At 34.9% G+C, this 20,476-nt stretch overlaps 1 protein-coding gene across 2 annotated transcripts in view; it reads right to left on the reverse strand.

Moving 5' to 3' along the window:
- Nucleotides 1-14,560, reverse strand: part of dtn (transmembrane protein 132C dtn) — a 258,507-nt gene extending 243,947 nt beyond the window's left edge. Inside the window, exons 1-3 of one of the 2 annotated variants that reach the window (XM_089103044.1) lie at nt 14,465-14,560; nt 5,514-5,683; nt 1,981-2,824 (exon numbers count right to left, since the gene is read on the reverse strand). In XM_089103044.1, the coding sequence (XP_088959170.1) occupies nt 1,981-2,824; nt 5,514-5,577 (908 nt within the window). In that variant the 5' untranslated portion in view covers nt 5,578-5,683; nt 14,465-14,560. The other variant, XM_089103045.1, reaches the window with a different exon arrangement.
- Nucleotides 14,561-20,476: the final 5,916 nt, after the last annotated feature.

Below are 20,476 nucleotides of genomic sequence, written 5' to 3' on the forward strand. Positions count from 1 at the left end.
GGTAAATAAATGAAACCCAAAACGAACAGAAATTACAATAAATAACCGAGTCAAACTCAAAACGAGCAGAAATTACGATGAGTAGGGATCAAAACCCCTATGCCTTCCCAAGGCCAGAAAATAATTTGCACTTTACTGAAAAAAATATAATTTTTTTTACTTTTATAACTTTAATAAATCAAATAATATTAGCATTTTGATTACTAAATATCAGTATATGTATATTAAACTGAAAATGCACATTTCCTCCATGCGGTAAATTCCTCTTATATTCTCCCGGATAACTCGGGATGTTTATTAGAAAGGACATTGAAAGTTCTACTCACCTGTTTAAGTAACAACAAAAGATTGTATCATAGTAGAGTAGTATTTTCCGCCATCTTGGGACGTAGAACGGAAATTTTAGCCCAAATTATGCTATAAACCCATCGAGTGAAGATTCTGAGATAAGCAATTGACTTAAAATTATCAAAGAACCATCCGTTGAGTTCAGAGACAGGATTACCCCGCGGTAGAGCACTCGATCCTAAAGATGCACGTAGTCCTTACAAATAAACGATTAAAATAAACATTTATTTTAAGCTTCAGTTAACTAAGTTTATTCGTTTGAGGCTTGATAAAATTGTGAATAAAATTGTGAGGCTTTATAACAGTGGTGTAGAATTTTTCATTAATCATTATGGAGGAGGGCCGGTAGATTTTTGTGTAGGGGGGGTGTACTTAAATTCTCAAAAACAGTTCTTTCATACCCAAATTTTCTATCACGCGATGAACCTCTAGATATTTATAAAAGACGATTTGAGGGAGGGGGATCACATTGGGCGATGAAAGCTTACGTTCAGATTATTACTGGCACTAAGGCCGAGAAGTGGAGGTGGCAAAATTTCCCCCAGGCAATTCCCCCCTAACATCCTCTCCAAATGTAAAACTGTTCATCCAAAGAGAAAGAAAGACAAATAAATAGAAAACTGTACATGAATTCAGGGACATTACTTCCAGAAAATTTCCTCTCCTCTGGAAATTCTCACCCAGGAAATCCCTCCCCCACAAAAAGCTCCGCATTTTTTCCAATACCAAATACCATCTGTAAACAACAGACAAATGGCAAAACTTTTAGCCCTTTCATTAGGAGCTGTGGGGGGTTATGTCATCCCCAGAGGCATATTTATTGGATCTTTCAATTATGATGATACAAATGGCTATCTCAAAATTTCATTCGGGAAAAAAGAGGCATGGGAAGGGGGCTAGCTGTGCCCCTTTCTGTTTCGTCACATTAAAAGGGCATTTAACCTCTTCATTTTTATTCTAATGAGCCGTCTCCTGATCTTCTTGGATCCTTAGTCCGATTAGAAAATCCATGGGGGAAATAATAAAAACTACAAAAAACACACATATCCATGATCTTCCTTTGGCAAAAATACACAATTCCAAATATTTGTAGATGTGAGCTTGAAACCTCTACAGTAGGGGGTTCTCATATTGTTTTGTAGACATGGAGGAGGGCAGATGCCTCAAACGGTGGGTTTTAATGCCAAAACAATATAATTCTCATTGAGTCTTCAGAAAAATACGGAACTCGTTCTAAGGAAGGGGGGTGGAGGTAGACATTGATAGATGATCCCTCTTGATTTCCAGGAATATTTCTGGTCTAAGTTGTTGTTATGGAAGTAAAGTAACATTAAACCCCAAAATGAGCGGAATTTATTCCGTATAGAAGGGGGGCTGCCCCATCCTCATCCTCAACTTCCCCCTCATGGTTGCAGAAACTTCAGAGGATGCTTATTCGATTGGAAATTGAGAGTTCTAGTCCTTTTTTTTAGTCTAAAGTAATTGGAGACCAACCAGCCCCTGTTGTAATATTACTTCTTTCAAAATTCTGTTTTTGAAATCTTTTTAATAATTTTGTTATGAATTAGCCATGTTGATTTTGAACTTATTTTATAGTCACTAAAATATGACACAAAAATAGAACTTCCTTACCTTACAGTCAAAGTGATAGGCCAAGCTGCGCTGTATAAACCACTTGTATTCGCTAAAACTGTAGCATACAGATTTGTCTGAGGATATAAAGGGATGTCTGGGGTTATAACTTTAACATTGCTATCGTTCACAATTTCCACAGCGTTTTCCTGGTCAGATTTCAGCAGCACGTTCCCAACATAAGTTGAGGGCATAAGCTGTGTGGAAGGAACACCTTTAATCGTTGCACAAGACTTGCCATGAACATCATACACAGAGTAGAATAGTTCAACTGTATTTTTCACAGATTTTATAGGTTTTTTGCCTTTGTGAGCTTTTCTATTCCACCGAATTACTCCAAACCACCACTCAGTGGGTATAACCAGTGTTGCAAGACAGGTTTGTTCATGTTGGTTTGGCTCACAGGAGGCGACCCGTTTTAATCCACTATCTGATGACCTTGCCTCCAATTGTACACAAAAATGGGTTTCATGATCTGCATTGTCCGACACAATAGGGACTTTTCGTCTCAATATCCCTGTGTGAAAAAGTACACGCACAACAGGGTTATCACGTGATACTTCACTTGTAATTAAGTGTGCAGTTACGTCATTATGATTATTGGAAACTTCGTGCATAACAGAACGTCCTGAGATTGTTTGTCTGGCATTCAAAGGGCCAAATATAGCATTGACACCCACAGCTTCGTTCGGCTTAATCAATATAAATCTTTCAGAGCTCAGATGGAGATGATCAGTGTCTTCATTATGAAGAACCACAGATGTTGGGTTATGATTCGTTGATAGTTCAGTTAAAAAGAGAGCGTTGTCCGAATTCTCAATTCGAATCACATCTCGATAAAACTCTGGAAAATATTTGGGAATAAGTGTGGCAAAAAAGAATACACATTGATAAATCATGTAGCCAATTTATGTCAAAATTTTGCTTTGGCCTTACTTTTACAAACCAGGACGTACAATAGCGTAGCTTGTTATACAGAACGTAAATGTAGAAGCTTAGTAAATTACGAACGTAAAGGGAAAGGTAATAGACGATGGCTTTGCTATATAAGAATAAAATGCCATACAATCACTATTCAAACTTATAAGCTATGTATTTTGCCATCTGTAGCCTTTTCATTTTTTTTTATTTTTTTAATCTTCCTTGACTAATTTCATACGCCAAGGATGAATAGAAAGTACGTAATCCTTTAAGATTTCACTAAAGGGATTTCGGGTCCAAAGAAAATAGTCTAAATTCAATAATAAACAAAATACTCGGTTAGTTTGTTGTTCCAAATAATGCTATAAAATCCCAAGTTTAAGAATATAACGTGAGCATTTGGCTGTCCTTAGCCATTTTTTCTTTTTTTATTTATTTTTCTAGACATTTTTTTATGGAATTGAAGGGCCGTGCAAACAAACAAAGAACAGCGTAAAGAACAAAAAATGCAAAAAACTAGAAACTAAGAGACCTCTAAAAGAATAAAATCAAAAAGGTAAAAATACAAAAAAAAACAAGACATAAAACAAACTTTTTATATAAAAACAGCAAAAAGAAAAAAAAATAGACCTGGCCTTTGTGATTAAGGGGTCATTTTTAAAGAATTGGGACAAAGTTCGAACTTTAGCGTAAAGAACTAGGTATTAACTAGGGGGGCGAACCCCGTCCCCCCCCCCTAACATACGCAATAAAAATTTACGAATATAGAAGTTCGTTACGTAAGTTAATTCGTAAGTTACGTATATTTATTACTAATTAAAAAGTTCATAAATAAAATTAAACAACTTTCGAGAAAGCCATTTAACCAAAAAAGGAAAATTAATATGCAAGTTTCAGTTTAATTATTTATTTGCGGTGATCCAAAATCAAAACTTGCATTAATTCAAAAACGTTCAGAAATTAAACAAGAAAAACAAGTTTTTTTAACTGAAAGTAAGGAGCGACGTTAAAACTTAAAAGGAACAGAAATTATTCCATATATCAAAGGGGCTGTCCCCTCCTCAACGCCACGCTCTTTACGCTAAAGTTTGACTCTTTCTCAGAACTCTATTTTTTAAAACAATAAAAAACTTTAGCGTAAAGAGCGAGGCGTTGAGAAGGGGACATCCCTTTTCATATACGGAATAATTTCTGTTCCTTTTAAGTTGTAACGTCGCTCCTTACTTTCAGTTAAAAAAAAAACCTGTTTTTTTTATTTAATATGAATAGGCTTTGGATTTCAATTATTCACTAGAATTACTAGATATTAAATTGAATAGGTGCCGAAATTTAAACATTTGTCCTTGGATGAATTACATTAAGTTGGAGTCTTAAATATGCTAATTTGTTTTTTCAGCATTAATAGTATAGTTACAAGTTGATTGGATTTATAAAAAGAAGACCAATAGGGACTTAGACCGATACAAAATAGACACCCAACTAAGCTTTCATACTCAATCAAGTGCCTTCAATATATTATCCCTCCCACCCTTTACCATAGAAGGGGTGTTCTCAGATACATTAGAAGAGGCTCATTCAATTTGAAATTGAGTTTTTAACGGCTTGGAGGTAGCCAGCCACCCCTCCTGCAAGCCTTTTTTCAATTCAACTTCCCTTGAAGGCACCAACTCATTTTAAGGGAGGCATGGACTCTAAAAAATGTCCCTTGGTTTTCCTTTCTTTGTCTTTTTCTGTGTCTTTCTCATTTCTACCTTTCTAATCAGAGTTTACACTTATTTTCTGTGTTTTCTCTTATGTTTAATCTTGTTATTTTCTGCATCGCAACTGAACAATTTCAGAACGAGCATAATAAGGTTAATCATACTTCTTGAAGCACTACCAAAACTACACTATCTTGTATTCCTCCCCAGAAATTTACAGATGAACGTGGATAAGCCAATGACAATCTAAAATCAATCAGCGTTCATTTCAATTCATATAATAATTTTACAGCGCTCACGTCAATTGCTTTCTTAGTTCTCAAAGTAAGGAATAAACTTTAATGTTCATGCATATCTTTTTTTCATCTTAACAATAACATGATTTTAATACTTGGATACTTAGAACCTACTTTCAAAAAACAAACAAACACCATGTTAATGACTTATTGTTTTGAACAGCTATTTGGGTCATAACAGGGTCAGAAGGGCTAGGCCAAAGGCTCATATAGCCTAACTCACAATTTTCTAATTCCACATCAGTTTTCCAATCGAAAAAAAACAAGGTGCATATAGTTTTGACGAAGAAATCTATAGGGCGATTTGAAGACTATGCAGGATTTGCTAATCAAATAATTTGACAGCCATTTTTAGATTTCAAATTCACTTTTTTATTTAGAAAGTCGCATTTTCTAATTCCAAATTTACTTTTCTATTTAGAAAGTGACTTTGATATCGTGACCAGAGTATATGATGCAAACTTTAACCATACTTTTTGGACTAAATTGACATCTAATTGCGCAAATCGATCATCATTAGGCTGTAAACAAGAATGTGTCCATAGCTCAGCTTTACAATAAACAAAAGAAACCTACAGAAGCGGTATAAACTACAAGGAAAAGGATTCATCCTTACCAGCTTGAGTATTAATAGTTAATATAAAAATCCATAGTACTATATCCCATAATAACAAAGCCATATTCCCCTACATATCCAGTAGAACTGAAGCCAACATCATTGGGTTAAATGACCCATCCATTAGCCCCAGCATAGCAGCTTTACCAAACTCAGATTTGGTTTGCACCCTGAAAGAAAAATAATATGAATCAAGCTACCTTGTCAAATTCTCAGAACGGCGTTTTTGATTCAGGAAAACGAGCAAAAACAAAAAGAAGAGGAGGATATTTGTAAGAACAAATCTGTGTGTCTTTCCAAATATACTTAAAAAAAAAATTAAGAGGGCGTGTATTGTTAAAAATTTCAGAAATTTTGTCCCCATCGTAAAACGGTCAAACATAACTGTATGGTCATAAAACAAAGAAAACATTAAAAGTTTTATTTTCTTTTTCTCTGACAAGACCACACCGATATACACCTAGCAGAAATTAATTAAAAAAAACTTTTTCCACAAAATAAGTTTTTCAAAGAAAAGTAAAGAACTTCATTAAACCAAAAATGAGAAAAAATAAAATCAAATAATCTACCAAGCGTAAAACTACCACAAATCAGCATCGATAAATAAATGAAACCCAAAAACGAACAGAAATTACAATAATTAACCGAGTCAAACTCAAAACAAGCAGATATTAACATAAGTTGGGCTCAAAAGAACTATGCCTTCCCAAGGCCAGAACATAATTTGCACGTTACTGAAAAAAATACAAATGAATGTGCATTGTCAGTTTAATATACATATACTGATATTTAGTAATCAAAATCTTAATATTATTTGATTTATTAAAGTTATAAAAGTAAAAACATTTATGTTTTTTTCAGTAAAGTGTAAATTATGTTCTGGCCTTGGGAAGGCATAGGGGTTTTGGGCCCTACTCAGGTAAATTTCTGATCGTTTTGAGTTTGACTTGATTATTTATTGTGATTTTTTTTCGTATTGGGTTTCATTTATTTATTGATGCTGATGTGCGTTATTTTCACGCTTGGTGGATTATTTGATTCTATTTTTGCTCATTTTTGTTTAATGGAGTTCTTTACTTTTTTTGAAAAACTTATTTTGTGGGAAAAGTTTTTTTAATTAATTGCATTAGGAAAGAGCATAAGAAAATGAATCAAGTAGTGTGTTCACCTTGTCTCTATGTCAGTCATGGAATAGTCTATATATTTACTTTTTATTTAATTATTTGTGTTGTTTATATTTGTATGAAATACAATGTATCTATCTATCAGTCTAGTCATGCATAATAATTCATACATTAAACTGGTTATCTTCGCAGTCAGTAATTTATCTCTTTGAGTGATTGAGGGCATAATTTACCAAAATATTATTAGAAATTTTTTTGAATGTATAACAATGGAAGGAAACATGATAATCTGATTAAGAAAAATATCCTGCACATTATAAAGTAATATTTTCATTCTTTTCTTTTTACATATTCCTTGGGCTAGGTATTCGACAAACCGGGAAGGGGGGGGGTGCATTTACAATTGAATTACTTACCGCATTAGGAAAGAGCAAAAGAAAATGAATCAAGTAGTGTGTTCACCTTGTCTCTATGTCAGTTATGGAATAGTCTATATATTTACTCTTTTTCATTGACTCTACTATTACTACTGCTAACAACTAACCGGGTTCAAACCGGGTACCCCCCCCCCCCTGGATACGGCCATGCTTATAACTTACTGTTTGAAATATGGTTGGTCAGACAGGTACCCAAAAACATTCCTATGGAAAACATCCGATAAATCCTCCTCAATCTTTTGGAGTGCCAACGTTTCACTAGAGAGTCAACAAAGGAGGTAAGGAAAAAATCCTACCTCTTACTGACCTGAGGCCATTCGAGAACCTCAAATCCACTTCTACTTCCAATTACCTTATTTTTCTTATCAACTCAATTGGGGAAATTCTCAAAAAGTCTAATTGCAGGCTAAATTTAATTTCCATTGACCTTCAAAAATTATTTGACCTTGTTAACCACAATATATTAGTTGAGAAAATTGTCAGTGAATTCAATATTGATTATTTCCTGGTTAAATTGGTTGTCTCCTTCTTATCAAGTAGATCATAGGTAGGCCAATATCGGAATTATTATTCCAGTCCCCTCCATGTCCATAGTGGAGTACCCCAAGGTACTCTCCAAGATCCCATCCTTTTTTCAGTTATGATTAATAGCCTCGCTAAAAAATTTCCTAACAGATGGAAATTTGTGGATGACCAAACGGTTGTTGAAACCTGCTACAGAAACTTAATAAGCAACCCTATTAGCATCCTCAATGATATTATAAACAACGCTGCAGATTTAGACATTAGAGTAATCCCCTCTAAATCTATCATAATGCCAATACGTTTCCTTAAAAACTCACCCCATTTTCTCAGCCTTGTCCCCAAACCTTCTTTGACCTCCTTTAAATTACATGGGGTCACGGTTTCTTCTAATTAAAAGTGGGAAATTGATGTTAAAGATATTGTCTGTAGAGCTAATTGTAATGCATCCATTTCTCTCCCTGAGTTCCTAAATAAATTTAGTACCCCCCTTCCCATTCTCTAAAGATTTATACTCGTACTTCCTTTGTCCACCTGTATCTTCAATATGCTTGTCCAGTTTGGCATCTCTCATGAAGAATCAGAAAAAAATTGTATCCATTCAAAAAAGAGCCTTGCAAATAATTTTCAAAGAAGCTAAGGTTCCATAGTTGCTCCTTCTAAAAAAAAAAAGGCCAGTTGGAAGCACTTGAGCAGAGGAGAGTTGGGCTGTGCCTCCGTTTTGCAAAAAACGCAATAGCAAACCCATTGATGAAAAAAAGTTTCCCCAATAGATACTCCCCACCCAGATACCACCCGCTCCAGACTGTTTCTGAACCGTTCCTATCTTGTCCCCCATTTGTTACTTTACCTCTAGATATGAAAAAAACTCTGTCTACTTCGTTACAGATAAAATAAAGTCCTATTTTTCTTTTTTTTTATTTGGTAATGGCGACCCCCCCCCCCCGAAAAAAATCCTGGGTACGGCTTTGATGGCGACCTCCAAGTTTTATGTTTGTTTGCTTTTTTGTTCCCTCCTCCTTCTTATATGTTCTTTTATGAACCTTTTTAATGCATATATTGTTTTATTCTTTTTCAGTTATATCAGTTTTTATCTTTTTAATTTGCTGACCTTTTGCAACTTGACAACTTTGACTCAGGAACAATTTGTAATTCTGATATTGTTGTTTTAGCTTTGTTTGCCAGTTTTTTAGTTGTTGTGCTTTTTTTGCTTGTATTGTTTTTTATGACTCCAAAATTTGAATTCGGCCCTTTGGGGCTTGTGACAAGGATTTTTTAAAAATAAACATCTTATCTCTTCAACAAGCTTGGCTACTTCAACATATCAAAGTGCAGTGTCCTCCATTTTGATAGCAACAGCCCCCATCACCAGCACACCATGTATGATCTCAATTCACTCTCAAATTCAGTACTAAAGCCTAGTCCTAAATAAAGAGATCTAGGGGTACTGATAGATGAACAACTGAAGTTCTGCAGCCACTGGCAACAAGCAGTCTCAAGAGCAAATTCAAGCCTTGGTCTCTTCAAATCCACCTTAACTAGTCATTCCTTTAAAGTCTTTCTAAGACTACAGTCAGGCCCGTTTTTAACTTTGTGTACATCTTGCCTCCCTTTCCAATAATAACGATATAGCCTAATCAAGGGAGTTTAGAGGTATTCAATGAGGTGCAAACTGACCTATATGATCCCCCTTACCAAAAAAAATGGGGTGCTTGCAGCTGCCAACACTCACTTTCAGATGCTGTTGTGGTGACATGATTCTGACCTACAAGTAGAATGCACTACCAAATACCCCCCTCTTTACCAAATATTAAATAAAAAAAAAAAGTTTTTTTAACTGAAAGTAAGGAACGACGTTAAAACTTAAAACGAACAGAAATTATTCCGTATATAAAAGGGGCTGTCCCCTCCTCAACGCCTCGCTCTTTACGCTAAAATTGTTTATTGTTTAAAAAATAGAGTTATGAGAAAGTCAAACTTTAGCATAAAGAGCAAGGCGTTGAGGAGGAGACAGCCCCTCCTCATACCTTGCACTATTTAGTCATACCTTCCCAACTTACAGTGGCGACGTTGAGGGAGGAGGGGGGGGGGGGCAATTGCACCCCCAACAATTTTTTTAAAAAAACTTTAATTTATTAAGTAGCTTTAAAACTGCTTAAGAGCTCTTTTTAAGTGTCAAATTTGCACTTTACTTTGAGCAGATATTTTTTTTTTATTAATCCATGCTCGTATTTAACATAAGGAAAACAAGAAAAATAGGGGTCCATTACACTTCATAATATGTTCCACGTTAATATTTTTACAAATATACTGTCTTTGAAACCTTATCATAAAGTAAAAATGTGGGCCTAGCTAATGCAAAATTGAAAAATATTCTATACTTCCTGTTTTGCCACATATGCTCAGGTCAATTTTTCCCTGATATTTAAGGTGCTTTTACTTCCTAAAATCTATCAGTTCAATATTAGATTCTCTTGTTTTAAAGCTTTCAAAAGTGGAAATGAATACACCCTCTACATCTGCAAATAGGACACAAATAGAATCAGTGAAGAATAGGAAGGTAGATGTACAGTGAATGTAGTTTCGTGAATGAAAAAAAAAATCATTGAAAAAGAAAATAAGACTTGGTTATAGTTTAATAAGAAAATAAGAATCGGTTATAGTTTGGTTATGGAATTTGGCAAAGGGGGATCAACTCCATGTATCATTTAATTGTTTTAATTTTTATTTCTAGTATTTAATTGAAACTCCAATTCTCTTATTCATCATTGAAATGCCTAATAAGTGCTGATATCATCCTATTCCTTACATTTCGGATTCACTTACTAACCCATAAATTTTGAACTACCTCTGTGTATAATACTATTCTTGCTATTTTCACTTTCCTAAATATTTCTTTTAACCAGCTCAACAAAAAAAATGACATAGATGTGCTAACAATTATGACTGAAATTAGTTGCATTTACACAATGCTAGTGCTACTTGTGGTAAATTTATCTCTGCATCAGCATGCTGTACAAAATGTCTGCTGTGAATAGAATAAGGTGAATTTAAACAGAACATGTATGTTTTTCTTGCAATTTAGAAATTTTGTGTGCATGTATAAGCAGTACCAGCCCATTCTCTTTTTCTATTGTTATCAGTTTTATCAAGCAGTTCTAGGAGACTCAGCTTTGCTTGTGAAGAGAATTATAGACATAAAAACGATATTCATTGTAACCCCCCCCCCTCTGAAAATGTATACCCCCATGCCCTGATTTACACAAGAAAAACTTTTGTGTAATTTTTATAGAATTCGTTTTTTTTTAAACCAAGATACAAAGGGGAGATATTTTCCAAACTCTAGGAGTCAATTTTTCCTACCAATTGCCATCCCTGGCAATTTTTAATTAATTTAAGGTTTCTGCTGCTATAATGCCAAACATTGTTCAGATTTTCTAGATGTTCTTTGTTAAACATTTCCCAACAAATCAGTTAATAATTGTAATTTTATTTTTCAAATACTTTCAAATTTGAAATATGGTCACTCTTTAAATGTGGTGAATATGTCAAATATAATGTTACACAATCTGTGGTAATACTTTAACTTATCCTATATCTTGGCTTATACAGTCCTATTCTACTGCCTAAGATTTTTTTTTTGGCTTTATGCAGCCTGCTGCTATCAATGCTATTTACTAATATAGATCAGCGAACCCACAAAAAAAAAAAAATCAAATTAATAAAAATCATAGATAATATTCTAATAAGTCACATAGGTCTATGAAAAAAGTTAACAGATTAAATATTAGCCTACAGAGTCGGAATACATTCCAAATTACAAGCAAATGAATAGTGCAATACCCTGGGCTATTAGATTAAAGTTCAATTATGAGATTGAGTATCCTGCTGGGTGTGGGGATTGGAGAAAGAGGAGGGAATTGTGAATCTGAAAAAGCCAAGTGTATACAACATTCACCTTTGCCCGCTTGAAAGCTTGTTTATGCTATACTATTGTTGTCTGCAGCAGCTCAATGCTGACAATTTTAGTAAAAGCCAAGCACCAGCACTTGTGTTTATGATTGTTTAATATGTGTTTATTGTTAATAATATATTGTGTAATGTTTTTAAATTTATCAAGTAGCATGTTTGTTAGATAGTTACTTTTCTTCACAACTGGTTAAATAGCACCTACTTCAATAGCACTACCTCTTGCCCCTCCAATAAAAATACTGTAGCTATGCCCTTGCCAACCATTGCAAGACTTAACACCTTCCTTATTCACCATAAATATACACCCCATCCATCCTGCCTAAATAAACAAATTGGTAATTTCTAGGTGGCACTATAATTTAACAAGATGAAAGTGAAAATGCGATTTGATGCCTTTTGTCAATCAATAATTGCTTCTGGGGCTAGTTGCATCTTGATTCCTTAAAGGGGCCACAAAGGTATTTTTGTAACCTCACAAAGAATTTATCAACACTGGTTAAGTTATTATAAAGTGGTTAAAAACATATCACTAGTTTATAAATAAGTTGTTCAAGAGTAACATATTCCGAAAATACTTATTTATAACAATTCAAACCTCATTTATTAGGCAAATCAATTCAAACCATTTTCCTACCATTTCAAGTTTTTCAAATGCTGGCAACAAAAATAGCATTGAATTTTGTGATTCAAAAATTTGCTGTCAACAATTCAGGGTATATATTTGCACATTAGGGAGGTGGTGGTGGGTAAATTTCATGGTAACTTTACAGTGGGCCATATAGTTTAGCTAGGATGAAAGTGAAAACATCCTTTGATGCTTTTTTATGCTCTTTCATAATTCATATAAAATACCTTTGGGGCCCCTTTAAGGGTCAAGATGCAATTAGCCCCAAAAGCAATTATTGAATTATGAAAGAGCATAAAAAAAGGCATCAAATGACATTTTCACTTTCATCTTAGCTAAATTGCAGTGCCACCTAGAAATTTACCACATGAGATTATTGTTTAATCTCATGTTTCCTATTCCTGGAATATGAGTTTCTGAAACTCCTAACAAATCCAGTTCCAAACATCTGTATTTGTTATTCACAATGTCAACACAATAGTTGTTTTTTAACCTTGTAACCTTCTAAGTTGCAATTATAACATTACTTACATCATTGAAACTATTATGGCCTCAGGAAAAGCAGTGGATCCCAAACTAGTGCATAATACAGAGACTAACACATCTTCTCAAGACTACACTCTATAGAAAGTGCTTAAGCCACCTTAGAATGGACAGCATGAAATCCTGGTTAAATTTTTTGTTGTTAATATTATTGATTTATGAATAAAGTAAACATTTCACTCAATGCCTTTTTATATGCTCTTTCCAAATATAATAATTATTTTCATCAGAAATGAATTGTACCCCCACCCCTATATATACCAATTCAAGGTATATATTTGCACAGTAGGGGGGTGGGGGGTAAATTTTATTTCTGATGTAAATGAGATGTAAGTTTAAACCCCCCCCCCCTAATGTGCAAACACATACCCTGAATTGGTATATATAGGGGAGGGGGGTAAAAATTTCTGTCTGAGAAAAATGATTATTATATTTGGAAAGAGCATAAAAAAGGCATCTAGTTGTATGTTTACTTTATTCATAGGTCAATAATATGAACAACAAAAAATTTACCAAAATACCTGGGATCTCTGGCATGAATAGGGACTTTGTAGCCTACTGTGCAATCCTGCAGGAAAATTTAAAAAGAGCTGGAACTCCTCAAAAATCATATCAGTTTCTGAGACATACTTTTCATTTTGATTTGATGCCATTTTCAAAGGTTTTCTAGCTCTTTTTTTTAAATTCCAACAAATTTGTTTTCAAAATAGCATTTGTTATTAAGACTAAGGCAAATAATAAATACTCCTCCTAAATCACCTGTAAATTGCAATTTTTTCTTACCAGACAGTATTTTCTAGACATATTTGTAAACTTTGGTTACTATGGGCTTTTTACCTTTTGGGGCCCCATTAAGGGCTAAAAATGGGATTTCCTCCCAGAAACAATTATTGAACTATAAAAGAGCATAAGAGAAGTCACCAATTGATATATTCACTTTCCTCCCGGCTAGCCTAAATTATGTTGAAAACTGTAAATTTACCAAAGGACTGGAGGTAGGTACTTCCGTAAATTTCTACCAAATCATATTATTGACTTACGCATAAAGTGAATATACCACTTGATGCCTTTTTTTATGCTGATTGCAAATATAGTAATCATTTCTATCGGAAATAAATCTCCGGCCCCCCCCCCTATATATGCCAATTCAGGGTGTATATTTCTACAACCAAACCTAACCCTTGCTGGGCATATATAGGGGGGGGGGATGAAACTAAATTATAATAGACATTATTATTATATTTGTAATCAGCATAAAAAAAGGTATCGAATGGTATATTCACTTTAGTCCTAAATCAAAAAAATGATTTTGTAGATCTTTACCAGTACTTCAATACCTTCCCAGGCAATCATTGATGCTTTGTATTCATTCTTGAGAGTTTAATACTCCTTCCTCAAGATAGAAAAAAGCTTCTTGTCTAGAATTTTACCAACACATAGCCTAGGCTAACTTGGAAAGGGTGTTGACTGGAGAACCAAATAATAGGCTAGCCTAGGTTACTACTCTTTTGTTGTTATCATTTCCTTGACAGAATCAATCTTGGTATGTAATTAACGAGTAGGATATTAAACAGAGAATATAATGGTAAATTTTTCTTTTCTACCTGATTTCTGCCCTGTAATAGACCTTAGGCTATCCCAAGTTGTCTTTAACTGTTGATTGAACGTCCACATAAATCTCACTTTTAAACAGCTTTTTAGCTTAACTAAAAAATGAGCTTATTTTACCCAGAAACATCGGAAATATTACGAAAACTTTCAAGACTTCCTTTCTATTTCAGAGTCAAATCAAACTGATTGTTTTTTATCCATTTACTCTTGCCGTCTTGCGCTGACATTTCAACTGTATTTGCCGAAAATAGAATCTTACTAAATTCATTAACATTTCTTTTTATGCTTCAGGACGAGTTGGTCGTCGAAACTTTTTAAGAGCTTTTCAATGGTTTCACAAGTGGACTTATCACAGTGGTTTACCAAGGGTCCGGTAGGAAAATAAACGAGTCTGATTGGTAGATAATTTTGGGCTGTCCAATGACAGACTACTTTGCAAAGAGCCGTTCCTACGGTTTGTGGTGCCCAGGGCAATATTAATTGCAGCACCCTCTCCCGACTCAAATAAAAACAAAAAAAGCTGAATCAAAGTCAAAAATTTTGTCAAATTGGGCAAACGCACAGCAACAGCTGGGAGAAGCCCCGGCTGACCGGTCCTTATATTAGGACTGCCCCTAGATTATCAGGCGAAGAGGTTCTCTGTGCCTAGCAGTTTTTATTTAGTCACTATTGGGCTTCTGTCGGGTTTTATCCAACCTTCTTAAGCTGATCGATTGGATAAGAAGTGACTACGGGGAATTGTCTCTCTCGAAAGTCTTCTCTCGTTTGGTAGCCACGAGGCGTTGCTTTAAAAGTTTCAGCATCCCTTGTAATGTTTTTAAATTAAAACACACGTTTTTACAACTGAAAGTTAGGAGCAAGATTAAAATTCAAAACGAACAGAAATTAGCCCATATATGAAGGGGTTGCCCTCCTCTCTAATACTTTGCTTTTTACGCTAAAGTTTGAGTGTTTATCCCAATTTTTTAAGAGCGACTATTGAAACACAAACAGACATTATTACGTATATAAAGGGGTTTGCCGCCTCCTCAACACCTCGCTCTTTACGCTTAAGTTTTTTAGAACTTTTGATTAAGCGTCTTATTGTTCTAATTAAACGGCCCTTGTGTTTCAGGAGTCATTCCTAAAAAATTGGGACACAATTCAAACTTAAGCGTAAACAGCGAGGTTTTGAGGAGGAGACAACCCCCTTTATATACCTAATAATATCTGTTTGTTTTAAGTTTTAACGTTGCTCCTTGCTTTCAGTTGAAAAAATTGTTTTTTTTATTTAATTTCTGATCGTTTTTTAAATAATGCCAGGAAATCTGGCCTCACCTCCACGGAGAAACCCCCTCCCCACGGAAACATCGTCTAGACAATTCGATCCCGATGAAGATTTACCCCGGACCAGGGGTGAATCTCCAGCATTTTTATTGGGGGGGGGGGGGGGGGCAAGAGGAATCCATATCTAGATAGTCAAAGGGCATGGAACGTATAATAAATTTTCCCCACATTATTGGGGGGGGCAACTGCCCACCCCCCTTGCAACTCCCAAACGACGCCCCTGCCCCGGACAATTACTTAACCACTCCGCGCGAAAAATTGAGAAGGAAAAGAGAAAGCCAGAGACATAAAAAATAATTGGATAAGAATGCTGGCAAATTCTCCCAGTGTAAAATTTCCCCTGACAAGTTCACTCCCTGGAAACTTCCCTCCCTAGGGAAAATTCCACCTTGGAACAACTCCCAGCAGAAAATTTTTCCCCCCACCCCCACACACACAAAAATGTATGCATACATCCCAATAAAAAATATTATGCGCAAACAGTGAGTAAATTTATAGCTTAAAGACCTTTCTCCTGGGGATGTGGGGGGTCATGTTATACCCGAAGGCATATTTATTGGGCCTTTCAACTATGATGAACAAAATGGCTATCTCAAAATTTTAACCGAACGATTTTGGGAAAAAAGGGCGGGGGAGGGGGCCTGGTTTCAATCCAATTTTTTTTGTCACTTAAAAATATCACTAGAATTTTTAATTTCCATTTGAATGAGCCCTCTCCTGAATATTCTAGGATCACTGGGTCGATACGATCACCCTTGGGAAAAAACAAACAAAAAACAACCAAATAAACACGCATCCGTGATCTTTCTTCTGGCAAAAAATACAAAATTCCAAATTTTTGTCAATAAAAACTTGAAACCTCTACCATAGGGTTGTCTGATACGCTAAATCTGATGGTGTGATTTATATTAATGTCACTTGACTTTTAGGGGTGTTTTCCACCATTTTTCAAAAATAGGGCAAGTTTTCTCCGTCTAGTAACCTTTAATGGTTAAGACTAACCTTAATTAAATTCATCTATTTGAGATCAGTATAAAAAAGGCAAATGTTTTGATATATATATTGGTACCAAAACTCTGTCTTTTAGAGTTTCGGTTACTATTGAGCCAGGTCACTCCTTACTGACAGTTCGTTATCACGAACTGTTTGATAAGAGCTAGTCCTGTGTTTGCTTTTCTTCCTTTTAAATTTGATATTTCAAGCACGAAAACCATTTAGTCATAATTAATTCGTGACTACAACGGTTGTATAAATAAATAAATCTTATTCTTATTGTTGCTGCAATAATTTAATTGAATGATCGGAAAGCACATTATTATGGTTAAGTTGAATTTGCACTGGATTACCTACATAATCGTCATTTTTTCCAACATCCTTGTCCCAGACAGCAATCTCTAGCCGCTGCTTTGGTAAATATGTGATTTTTGTCTTTTTAAAAAGTTTTCCATTTTATTGATGTTTTAAACTTTGTCTGGTGTGGGTAAGGTCTAATTTGTCTGAAAAACAAGAGAAAAAAAATATATATGAATATAAAGTCAGACTTTTAACCCAGTTTTAAATATATACGGAAGAAGGAGAAAAGGAGCTTAATATAGATCGAATGCAAATAAACAAGAAGATCAGCAACTTCAAATTTTAAAATGCGAGGGGGAGTTTAAATATTTACGAAGTTTCTACGACAACACCTTCTATACGAAGTGCCCTGGTCTAAACAAAAAAAGAAAAATAATATTACATTGTACCCACATCGCTCTTTACTATAAGAATATCAAGCCTTCCAATCATATTCGACTACTAAAAAGGGCACTAGTCCTTTCAATTTCCAATTGAGTGAGCCCTTTTTTAGTTTCTACGTCAACGCTTTCTATAAGCAGCTTATATGCCCCCAGGGCATAAATTACGACCCTTGCCCTGAGAGCTGTGAAACAGTTGTCATCCTCAAAGACCTAATTTCCAGAACTTTCAACTACGTTAGTAGAGTAGTACCTTCCATTTCTATGGATGCCCTAGGAAAACATTTATATGGATGCTCTACACCTTTTAAACAGAGTGAGTAGCCCCTCACAATGTCATATGGATTCTACGGGTTTATGTTGCTCTCCATTCTATTTGGGAACATTATGTTCCTTGGTACCTTTCCAAGCAAAGTGATCATACACGTTTTGGAAGTATGGTTGAGATTGTATAATGCAACCAAACTGGTTTATGAGGCAACACCCATTTTTTTTAGGGGCAATCAAAGAGAGCAGAGGCTACTCCATATACGATAACTTGATTAGTAATAGGATTCAAATAAAAGGAGTGATTTTCATTGTAGTTCATATTAGTAAGAGACTTGAATTCAGAGAATACTATATTTGAGACGATATTAGTAGAGAAAATAAGTGGAACATTTACACTATTGGAGCTTGATGGTGGAGAAGGCAGCAACAGAAATGATACAAGGCTGAGAGTAACAAACACGGCTGTGGAAATAAAACGATGATGTAGACTAAGCCTTGACTGGGACGATATGTATGGTAGATACGTGATATCATTGAGCAAATTTAAAATGGAGAAGCAAGTATGTTTTGCTGCGAAACTGAACATTGTGCTTATAAATATACTTCAGGCAGCATTAGATGCACTAGTGAAATATATTGATGAAAACAAATTCAATCAGTGATTATTATTGTTGTAATTATGCTGAATAAAACTATTCCTAAATCAAAGATATTTTAGCTTCTATAGTATGTTAACGTAAATTTTTCAGAGTAGAAAAAAGAGTCCAGGTTGGTCTGAAGCTGGTTGTGAGAGTGAAGGGACTCTAAAAAATGAATAGATTTGTGAAAGAACGAATCATGGGGAATCTTGTGTTTATGGAAACAAGTTCGATTCTAGATGATGGTTTCCTAGAGCTGTCTATTCAAAGGAAGATATTTTCTAAGGGAATGCTTGTTGATATAATGAAAACTGATTCTCCATCATTAGACTATTGCATGAAGCTTTTACGTTGGGGTCCAAATACATTTACAAAATTTATTGACAAATTAATCACGAGACAGCAAAATGATATTGTGGATATACTTTTAAACACTAGCTTAGAAATCTAGGACTTTTTTTCAAGAGGAAGATAGTGTTCAAGGATGATTTACTCCTCTCTCTCTCTATCCCACTCAATTTGTTGTTGGTAGCTCAGTTTCATTTTGGCGGTGAGAGTATCAACACATGAAAAAATATTCCATACATGTCCACTATGCATGTACACACTGGATAGCTGGTCATCATGTGATAATTGTACAATGATTGATGAGTATGATGAAAAGTGCAGATTATGCAACCCGTGTAAATTGCACAGAGGATAAGCTGTACAAATTAAAGGTTGTAATTCCTGTCTTGAAGTGGTGTGTGACTCTAATCCTAGAGGGCACCTATGCTCGAATTGCCACTATGATAAATGTAATCAGTGCGAGAATACATATCCTGGTATAATTGGAAAGAATCCTAAGCGTGATTTTAGTTTAGTGCTAAGAGATTGGTATCGTCGTGGTTTTAGATTGTTTTGGGAGGAGGAGCTGGGTCAGCAATTCAACTGTTGGAACAGCAAAAGAATTTCGTTTCTACATCATTGTTGTGAAGACAATGGCTACTATGATTATAATCCCACTGATTTTTATTTGGCTGTGACGGAATGTGATTCGCCACTTGAGGACACTGTTTGTGACATTGCTTAAAATAAGCAAATTGAAACATGTGAATTCTATAAAATGAATGAGAATAGTATCATTGACTATACAAAGAGATATGAAAAGAGTGAAGTTACACTCTACTGTAGAAAATGTGACCCTGACATTGTAGTACATCAGGATCAGTATACTGTGAATTCAGATAATCTACCTGCATTAGTTGTTGTCGACAAATACCTATACCTAGTAGAAGATGAAATCTAAAGAGTTAGAAAAGTCGTTTTATCATGTAAATACATCATATTTATTAATAAAAAATTGACCATTCATTCGTAGGTTGTTCTGTTAGTAAGGCAGTAATATCTCAAAATTAAACATGTTTGTAAGTAAATTTTTCACTAGGAAATCGGTCAAACAATTAAAGTCAATGTAAATGTCAAGGAATCGCTTTTACATACAGCCATGACATCTAAACATGAAAAAGAGTAGTGTATGAAAGCCACATGTCTTAGTCGTTAAATCCTGTACTCTCTTTGATTTTGAATAATAGTTTTCCCACTGCTCTCAATAAAGTTGCTGATGTGGGGAGTGTAGAATTTATATGATAGGCCAAGAGGATAAAAAAATTCAATATTCTTTGCTGTTTGAACGATGTATAGCCATTGGCCTGTCTTCAAAGTCGATGGACTGCTATTAACAATGATTAAGGTATTGTTAACACTCGGAATTTTTTCAATGAAGTCCGATGGCATGCAACAGGACTTGTACTGGGACTGGTATGGATCCATACTAAATACGCTGATTATTTGGTTTGTGTTCATGGTGCTAGGTCTAGTAGAACACTGCCGTCGGCTGTGATTTCCCAATAGGTTTCAAATTGACTCAATGATATTAGCGTGATACTCTCAGTTAAAGCATCGGCAAATGTAAACTCTAAACGTACATTCCCTGTTCATACTATGCTCATATTTTGGGTCCCCGACAAGTCCAAAACAATTACGCCATGATTTTTTTAAAACATTGAATCGGTTATTCCATTTTCAAATAGTTGGGAGTCATGATCTAGGGATTGCATGGTCAACTCATACAGAGTTCTATAGGATTTTTTGTCAAATGATAGAGTGTACAGTGGAATACC

This window comes from Artemia sp. Qi Xiang Cuo, chromosome 17, assembly GCF_049724085.1.
Source record: "Artemia sp. Qi Xiang Cuo chromosome 17, ASM4972408v1, whole genome shotgun sequence".
NCBI lineage: Eukaryota > Metazoa > Arthropoda > Branchiopoda > Anostraca > Artemiidae > Artemia > Artemia sp. Qi Xiang Cuo.